At 42.6% G+C, this 9,575-nt stretch overlaps 1 protein-coding gene across 1 annotated transcript in view; it reads right to left on the reverse strand.

Moving 5' to 3' along the window:
- Window positions 1–585: 585 nt before the first annotated feature.
- LRRC38 (leucine rich repeat containing 38) overlaps window positions 586–9,575 on the reverse strand; it is a 15,166-nt gene continuing 6,176 nt past the window's right edge. Inside the window, exon 2 of the mRNA XM_008634263.2 lies at window positions 586–2,759. Within this exon, the coding sequence (XP_008632485.2) occupies window positions 2,506–2,759 (254 nt within the window). The 3' untranslated portion in view covers window positions 586–2,505. The remainder of the gene's footprint in view (window positions 2,760–9,575) is intronic.

Raw genomic sequence — 9,575 nt, forward strand, 5'->3', positions numbered from 1 at the left:
GGTGTCAGCTTGGTGTGCTCCTCGCTGTTCTGAGGCTGCTACATTCCAGAGAGAACCAGGGCTTTCAGGGCTTTGTGTTGGGTTGAATAAAAAGTTACAAACTATAAACAAATCTACATCTTCCTTCTGAGGCACCGCAGTAGGGTGAACCTGCAAGTGAGGGCAAAACCCAGTGAAAATAGTTGGGTTTGATATGTGACCTCTGCAAAATTACCAAGCCTTCCAGGACAGTGGCACAAAGCCATGAATTCATTACCAGGGGCAGGGCAGATGTTTGCTGAAACATCCTCTGGTGACTCCCTGGGAAGTTTGGTAGGACAGATCATTTTGCTAGAGGGTTGCAAGTTTTGAGTCCATAATAAGTGTGACCCAGTTTCCTATTCCATGACTGAACAATTTGCACACCTCTAAATATAAAACTGTTGATAATGAATCCATATTTGTGGGAAAGGGAGGTGCCTCAGGAACTGCACTGGGCCACATGTGTTTCCAACCACCTCACAAAACCTCCCTTATAAAAGGTGAATCAGGCAGAGTTTTTGTCCTTTTTCATTCCCACATACAAATAAACATCAACCCCCCAGGTTGAAATAATAAATATATTTGTGTTGTTTATAATCATGGCACTACACAGTGAAAATCATGTCATTTCATTTTTCTTGAAGGAATCGGAATAGAATAAGACAGTATTGATACACAACAGCCTCTCACTGTCCTACTTAACTCTGTCTCAGTGTGTTTTCTGAAGTAATAATCCTAACAATGGAAGCAATAAGTGCATTGAATAAGCTGTCCAGCGAGCAGAAATAAACGCTCTCCTCCTGGTTGTGACCTCAGCGTGGTGCAGACCCAGTGCAAGCCCTGTCAGCCAAGGGAGCAACTCCAGAGCTGCCACTGCAGCCCGACTGGCCCAGGCTCAGCCCAGCCCGACTGCACCCCGGGACAGCCGGACAGGGCTGATCCTGAGGAACAGCCCCGGGGCAGAGCCCTCCCCCTGCAACCCCAAAGCACTTGAAAGGGATAAACGGTGTGGTGGTCACGTTATAGGTACTGGGACTGAGGCACGGACAGACAGTGGTTTGCTGGAGGTCTTCCAGCTGATCTCTGTTGGGTGGGGATCACCAGGAGTGCTGATGGAACGTGTCTGCTGGACCCTGTCACCCCTGATCACCCAGGGTGATTCCCTCCTACTGAGCAAGGCAGTATTTTAACCAAAGAGTGCTTTTTAAATAAATAATAGCATTTACAGTAGTTAAACAAATGCTACTTTTTATCAGCTCTATTTATAATAGCATACAGTCCTTAGCTTGCTTATTACTGTGTTGTTCATGACTTTAAGCCCTCACAGCTAGTCTAGATAATAATTTAAATACACAGAGCTTTAAAAAAATATTTCCATTACAAATATTTTAAAAATATACTTATCCTAAAAAGCTGTCCAGCACTATTCCAAAAATCTCTTGTAATAAATGTCTTTTTAAATTTTAACAAAAATATCTACTGTCATATAGAAGAGCTCAAGTTTTGACAAATCTAAAATACAGTCAGAAATATGTTGGGCCAGATTTCACTCTTGTTTATACAGTTGCCAATTTGGATCATGGTGTTCATCTCAGTCGGGTTATTCCAGTATAACCAGGAGCAGAATATAGCCCTTAGTGCTTTAAAATAGCTAAATGGACTGGATGCTGCAACAGTTACTGGTGCTGAGCATTATGGGGAGGGAAATCCTTTACTTCTCTGCATCTAAAAATGCAAAAGGATGTTATATTTAGGATCTGTGCCATGACCAAAGACTTAAAGACTTGCCAGGCATCTGCAGTGGATGACTCAGACCCAGAATCATATTCACTTACAGATTTTTTTTTTTTTTTTCTGAATGGTGCCTGCAATTGCTGTCATTAAATGCAGGATGAATGCTTTGGGAGAACTTTTGTAGGGGGAAAATGCCAGCCTTCTTCTCACGCTTTCTGTAATTCTAGGAATCATTTTAATTGCATTTTGCTACTTACAAATTTATGTGAGTTTTAATAGAATCTCCCAGTACTTAGATCTAGGAAGGACACTATTTTAAGTTGCTTCTGTATTTTCCAGCTGAAACATCTCCATTCATCCAGTCCTTTTCAAAGTGTATTTAGAACAAGCTTCAAGCACTTATAAGAATCTGCATCTCATCAAGACAATCTGGAAACTCATCTTTTAAAACACTGGAGCTTTTTATGGCTTTTCCCTCCTTTTTCCTTCAATCTTCAAGTTTAAATGCAGTGTTTGATTAAGGACCATGGAAATCAACCTGGTCTGATTGCACCAGGGTACATGTGCAAGCAGAGGTGACAGTCTCAGATCTGCCATTCCTGCCTGTGACCATCACTGGCTAGAAGGGATCCTTACACATTGTGAGTTTATGTCACATTTAAAGCTTTTACTCTATTTGTTTTCCTCATAGACTTTGCCTGATGATCTGGTAACTGATAAACCAAGGAAACTTAAGGATATCAACTAAGTTCAGTCCTCACTGTCGTCTTCATCATCATCGTCGTCCTTGCTGGGAGCACACCTTTGGAAGCAGTGCACCAGGGTGGCCAGGAAGAAGCTGGAGAGAATTGCAGCGATGGACACGGCGACTCCAGAGAAGATGATGATAAAAAGATCTGTCAATGACAAACTGAATTTGCATTCACTAAAGCTGACCTCAGATAACTCATTCAGAAAGATCCTTCTGTTCTCCACAGGCAGGGAACACTGGATTTCATGGAGACCTGCAAGGAAGTGGAAAGGGAAACAAATCAGCAGAATATTGATGAATTCTTCTGTTGATCTGGGTCAGAGATTGAATGGCTGAAGAAATGTTTTAGGGTTAATTCCAGGTTTAGAAAATTGTACAATATTCAGGGAAAAATGGAACAACACTTGTCACTATCCAGAAGCCTTTACATAACCCCTTTGAGCAGATCCTGGAAATTAAGTTATTTTACCTTCAGTCTTCCAGGGATCAGGTGTGATCTAGGACCATGATTTGGAAGATTTAAAAAAGTCAGTGTTGAACCCTGGATGCATCTAAACCTGGAGACCTGAAAGCAACTCCCAACTACTCCATCTGAACACAAACTCTGACTCCAAAACAGGGTAAGAGGGATACTGAAGTTCCTTCCACACCCTTCTACATTACTTTCAATGTCGTTCCAAAACTACGGATTTTTTTTTTTTTTTTTTCTGGTCAAACAACAGTTTGGGCTTAATGGATGCTTGTTTGCCTGTGACCTGTTTCCACCTTTTCTCTCTGGCTGTCCTGATGCCATGCAAACTGACAGATATTGTTCCCCCCTGCATTACTGGAGAACGCCTAGAGCTGGGTTCTTTGTAGTGAAAGCAAAAACCCCCAGATTTATGAACTGGTGAGAATACAGTTGGATGCTGGATGGTAAAAGCACACGGTTCACTGCATATGCCCAGCTGCCTCTTCATTCACCACGGGGGAGCATCAGGAGAGGGTTTTACCAGGGCTAGAATGGAACCAATACTAAGTGAATTAAGTCTGTAGAGCTGCTGGCAAGGCAGCTTTTGTCTCACTATTAAGGACATGAATGTAAAGGGGAAATGTAAGAATTGTGTGTTAATGATACGAGAACTGCTGCTGAATTACTTGATCCACTTTCACTCTACTGATGATCCCTGGATGTTCTCCCTGGTGTGGGCTCTGCCTTGCTGTGTGCACACAGAGCTCATGGCATTTCCATCCTACAGCTCTGCCATAGGACCATGATTTCACTTTAAACAAGGAGTAAGAGTCCCTCTGCAACTGTGAATCCCGTTTTTCCTGTGGCTGGATAGCTGTGGCATGCGATGTTTTACTATTAAACCCGGGCTCCTCGAGTTAATGGTGCTGCCCTGACTGATTGTCTGGATCCAGCCCAGCCCAGCTGTTGTATTGATTTGAGAAGGAGTGGAACCAATTATCACCCTGACCTACTTGACCTTGTAATGACTTTTGTATTAAATTTTGATCCCTAAAAGCTGTCCTGTATCTGTTGTGTTTGCCTAAAGTTCTGTTGCCTTCCTCTTTCTCATGCTTTTCTGACTGAGAAGATCCTGAGAGCTGCCCCAGCAGTGTCAGCAGTCAGCCTGCCCAAGGCTCACTGGTTCCTGCAGGCAATCTGCTGCCCAAAGCCGTGCTGGTTTTCCTGAGCCCGGAGTGCACAGCAGATGGTGAACAAGCACAGCTGCCTCTGGAGATCTGTGAAACCTTCTGTCATCAGAACTGACCTGGAAGGGAAAGCAGCTACGTGGTTTCAAACATCCTCTGAGACTTCTGGAAATCTGACCCTGCAATATTTGTATCACGTCTTGTGCACGAGCTGATACCCCGGAGCACTTGGGCACGCAGAGGCTGAGGAGGTACAAACCTGTCCTCTGCGGCCTCTGACTGAGCTCCTTCTGCAAACCTGCCTACTGAAAGAACTGAGAGCTGGCCACCAAATCATATTTTCATTTCAGTAGGACTTGGAAGTAGCAGCTCTAGGCATCAATCAGAGTAAGCAAAATGGGGGACAGATGGATATCCTTTTGTGTTCAAAACCATGAGAAATGAGGGAGGAGGCAAAAGCCATAGGCTGGAATTTCAAGACCTGTGTCTTTTTCATCAGATTTTAAAAAGCAAAGATATTTTCAGTAAATAAATATAATCCTGACAGTAATCAAAGCAGTTGCATGAGTGTAACATATTGCAAATTCATTTGAAGAGGAAATCCTTGCTAATAGGAAAACATCACTGCAGCATTTTGGCAGGAAAACCTGCACCAAGTGAATACGGCACTGACACAAATTCCATTTCACTTGTAGCAAGCACAAAAGTTTCTGTACAACTGTGTTTCTGTAAAAGAAATCACTCTAACAGAGGCTGAGACCTCCTGAGAATTGCTGTTTTCAGAGCAGCTGAGTCAAGCTCCTCAAAAGAAAGAGGGCACAGGTGACCATAAGCAACTCTACTTTTTAAAATTTCTGTCCAACTGCAAAAGAAATTCTCAACTGCCAGCATTTAAAATACCTCTGTGCTGGAGTGATAGGATGGAATATCAGATCTGAGCTTCATAAGGAAGGAAGTAGAAAAAGAATATATTGAACAAAAAAGAGAGCAAAGAAGACTCCAAAAGAAAACTCTTGTCTTGAGCAGTTCTACATACTGCAGCCCTTGGCTTTAGAGCTAACTTACCATGGCAGCATTTGCCCAGGATCCCAGACATGGGGAGGAGCTCGCTCCTTCCTTCCCAACAGCAGTTCTGCCATGGATCAAAGCTGAGCCTGTGAGCTCTATTCCTATTTCCCTGATGCTTTCACTTTACATCACAACACACAGAATGCAAACAGCAGAGGATCTGCAACACACCAAGGCACTTAGAGGGTATTTCTTGTTATGAGAATCAGTGTACTGTAAGGATTTTGAGACTCATTATACAATAAGGGGAAATAAAGACGCTCCTCTCCATGTAGCCATGGGTACTGGAATCTAGGTCATGCTCTCAAACCAAATAGATTAAATGGGAATTTGCTACTTGCTTTATTCTGTGACAAGCCAACAGGCTTGTGTGGCCTCAAGTTTTTAGAGAATTCTTAGTTGTTGGGAATAACAGATGCTAGTAGAGGAAATACAGCACCACAGACCAGGGGCCAGTGCAGGGGCCTCGCTCGCTCCCAGCTGTACCTTCAGCTGTGCTGTGTGTGCACCACCTTTTCCAAAAGACAGGAGTGAGCTGAACTCTGCTATCCACTCACAGGGCAGTCTCCTAAAGCTGTGCTGGAAGCAGCCTGGGAAGACTGCAGAGCTCGGTGGAAGCACGTGGCAGTGACTGAAGGAAAGGAACGCTGATCATTCCGTCCTGTTGGGTGGATGTTTCTTTTCGCTCGGTCGTGACACTGTTGAAAAACCCAATACAGCCAAACAGAAACTTTTCTTTGGATTCCAAAGAGAATTTGGAACAGACTGTTCAGTTGGAACAGCAGTAAGACCAGCAGTTCTATCTCTGGTGGCACAAGGAATTTCTCCTCCCAAAGCTGATGCAGTGGTTGTTGCACCAGAGCTTCCAACTGTTCACCTGAAAATATAATCACCTGCAGGTCACACACATCTGCTAAAGATGGCAAATGGACATACCCATTTCATCTGCTTCCCTCCATAGAAACATGGCCTTGGCTTTACATTATTTACAAGCAGGTTGTTCTTATGACATGACAGTGCAGAGAATTGATGGTCTGTACCCCACCTGTCCTGTTGCACTGGTGTCCAGGAATAGATCCATCTTTGCTCTTTGCTTGGGCAGGAAGTAATTCCAGGGCATTATACACCCTCTGAATGAACAATGAAATAACAAATGACTTCTAGAAAGTGATCAGTATTAATTATAGAGTGTAGATTTTTTCCTCTGTGTGATTCTGTTGCATCTAGACTGGCTCAAGCAAATCCCTGTCCCCACACACAACCTCTGGAGGACAGGAGATGCCATTTCCCTTCAGCTCTGCTTTCACACACTTTTACTTGAATGGTAATAGCTTTTATTGTTTTTTCGGGGGGTTCTGTATTTTTCAATTATTTATTTATTTATTCTGTAGAATTTATTCTTTTAAAAGACCAGCCTGGTTGTTGTCAAGGGCATCTCAAAGCAGCTTGCTATTTAGTGCTTGGCTGCAGCAAGAGAGCCTTTGATGACAGTTATATATATCTACCTCATTGCGCCCACAACCTATTCAAGGAGTTGCTTCTTCATACCAAACAAAATTGTAAATGAAATAACAAGTGGGAGTGTGCTATAAATACACAGCTTGGGTTATTTTGGTCAGGGCCATCCCATTATCTGTAATGACTCCAGCTGTCCAAAGGACAATGTCACACACCCTGTATCCTTCTGCTATGTCATCAGAAGGAGCAGATGTATTGCACTGGTACTGATTGCTTTGAAGTGCCAGGCAAGGGACAGGTGCTGGATTCTACACGGGCTTGTCTCAACACTGGAAAAAAAAAAGGATGCAAATACAGGTCTATACCCTGAGGAAGAAATTGTCTAAGTAACATGGGAAGTGTGAAAATGTTGGAATTCCAGAACCACAATGCTAAAAGGGAAGGTGGGTTTTTAAAAAGAATTAAATTCTCAAATAGGTTTCAGAACAATATGACTTTGAACGCCTTATATTAGAGGAGTACAACTCCACCAAGTACAGCACTTAAACCCTTCCAATAAATCACAGGCAATTGGGCTGCTAGATCCTAAAAACCACTCTGAGTTTGTTTCTGTACAGGACTATGCCCAGGCTGAAATCCTTTAAATCCTGTAAAACTGAACCTCCTAAAAATGGAAGCAGCCCAAAAACAGTCTGCATGCAAATAATGAATAATTTCCTTGTAAATTACTGAAAACAGACCAACAATGCTGTAATGCCCCAAAGTTATAACTGGATGGATATCACCATCTCAAAAACCCCACAAAAGCCCAGAGGCCCTGTTTCATCTGAACCCTGCTGGGACTTTGTAGCCATAATCCAACCACGTTTCTCACAGGTTCTTGTGATGAGGAATTTTTAAACCACTGAGTGCACTGACATTGCCTGCTCCTGGCTGTGCAGTGGGTTTTCCCTGGATGTATTGACTGATGCCCTACTGCTCTGTGAGCTTTGGTTTATACTCCCCTAGCTAAAGACAAGCATCAAGAGGCATCACTTTCCCCAGGTCCACTTGACTTTGTTTTGAAGGACTCCTTGTGCCTTTCTGTCTCTGCTTATTTTTAATCCCTCTGCTAAATACATCTCTTATTGGAGAACTTCTGGAATTCATTATCAATCACTTCAATGTTATGGTCTGTCTGTTAGCAGACAGAGATTTATAATTTTGGATGCTGAATTACAAAACAAAACAAAACAAGAAAACAGGAGAAAAACAAAAAGAAGAAAAAGAAGCCTCAATTCTGTTGGGGTCTTTTGGAGTTCACAAAAAGCAGGTACCAGGAGAAGTAGTTTCCTACTGTTCAGCAATAGGCAGCAGGATGAGATAATGCAAACACACACTGGAACGTGCACTAGGATGTATAGGAAATACATCCACAGAAATATCTGAAACCATAAATGTTTAAATGGGCTACATGCACACATGTTCATTACTATGGATACAGTACATGTAAGAGCACTACAATAGGCCTTTTTTTAGAGTAAATTTGGTATTTGCCCTTTTGGGTGGAATTTAGCTGTTTCCTCATGTTGGTGAATGTAGTTGACACAGATTTGAAATGTTTAAATGTGGCATGTTGTTTCTTGTGTGGTATTTTGCTCCCAGCTATGGTTTGCCTTAGTCTCCTTAAACACTGTCACAAATGTATTAAATGTATTAATAAGCAGTGAGAGAGGCACTGCCTCTGAAGTGAGATGAGATTTCATTGAAAATAGCCTCGAGCAATCAGAACAGTAAGGCTTAAAAAACTTGAAGCCTAGATTTAGGTCCTTAAATAAAACTTTTAGGGCCAAGTGTCCTAAAGATTTGCAGAACAACTTCAGAGGGTACTTAGCAGTTTGTCTCAATGCCTAAATATAAAGTTCAACATCAGGTATTCACATCTGCAAATGTTGTCCTCACATCTTTAAATCTGTGAAAGATGGAAGTACTCCAAATAACCTTAGGATGGAAGAAACAGAGTGAAAAGCCAGTGGCAGTCAGATCATTTTACTGAAAATGTCTGGGAGATCAAATTATATATTTATATATGTATATATAGAAACAGATTTGATGCGCTTGTTAAGGAATACAATTTCTGTGAGGAGCTTCTGCTTGAGCGGGATAAAAGCTGCTGAATGTGTGAAATGTCTTAGGGCTTTTAATTCCTTCAGATCTTCTGTTCTGTCCTGGTGATGTGGAAGCATGTGCATGATACTGGGGGAGAGCTGATGGTTGCAATGGACAGAACAGCCTGTCCTTTCTAGCTGCAGCTCACTCAGGTTCTATATTGGTATATGAAGCTAAGGAGCCTTCTCTCCACAGCAGATGAACAAATAAGTGCTAATAAAGACTGATAAGTCAAGAGGACTTGTAAAACGCTCCGTTTCTTCTCTGGCTGTTGGTTCAAATGTTAAACAAAACCTGTCCTCTCGTGTCATTATGATGCTTTGTTTTAAAGACAATATTTAATATTTTCTGTAAACCCAGTAAAGGCCTGGACTAGTGAAAGGAGAGATTGTTTAATTTATAGAATAAGTTATGCAATAGATCTCAGATTGGAATGGGATCACAGAAAGAGCCAAGAAGCAAGAGATGGTTACCTCATGGAATGAAATTTCTTAACAGGCTTAGAAAAATCATTCCATTCTTCTGGGTCTAGAAGGGTTTAGAGGGCAACTCCTGTGAGGGGCAGCTGAGGGAGCCGAGGGGGGGCTCAACTGGAGAAAAGGAGGCTCTGGGGGGACCTTTTGGCTCTGCACAACTCCCTGACAGGAGGGGGCAGCCAAGGGAGGGGTCAGGCTCTGCTCCCAGGGGACAGGACAAGAGTAAACAGCCCCAAGCTGTGGCAGGGGAGGCTCAGGTTGGGCATCAGCAGGGAATTCTT

Source organism: Corvus brachyrhynchos, unplaced genomic scaffold (genome assembly GCF_000691975.1).
Source record: "Corvus brachyrhynchos isolate BGI_N302 unplaced genomic scaffold, ASM69197v1 scaffold395, whole genome shotgun sequence".
Taxonomy (NCBI): Eukaryota; Metazoa; Chordata; class Aves; order Passeriformes; family Corvidae; genus Corvus; species Corvus brachyrhynchos.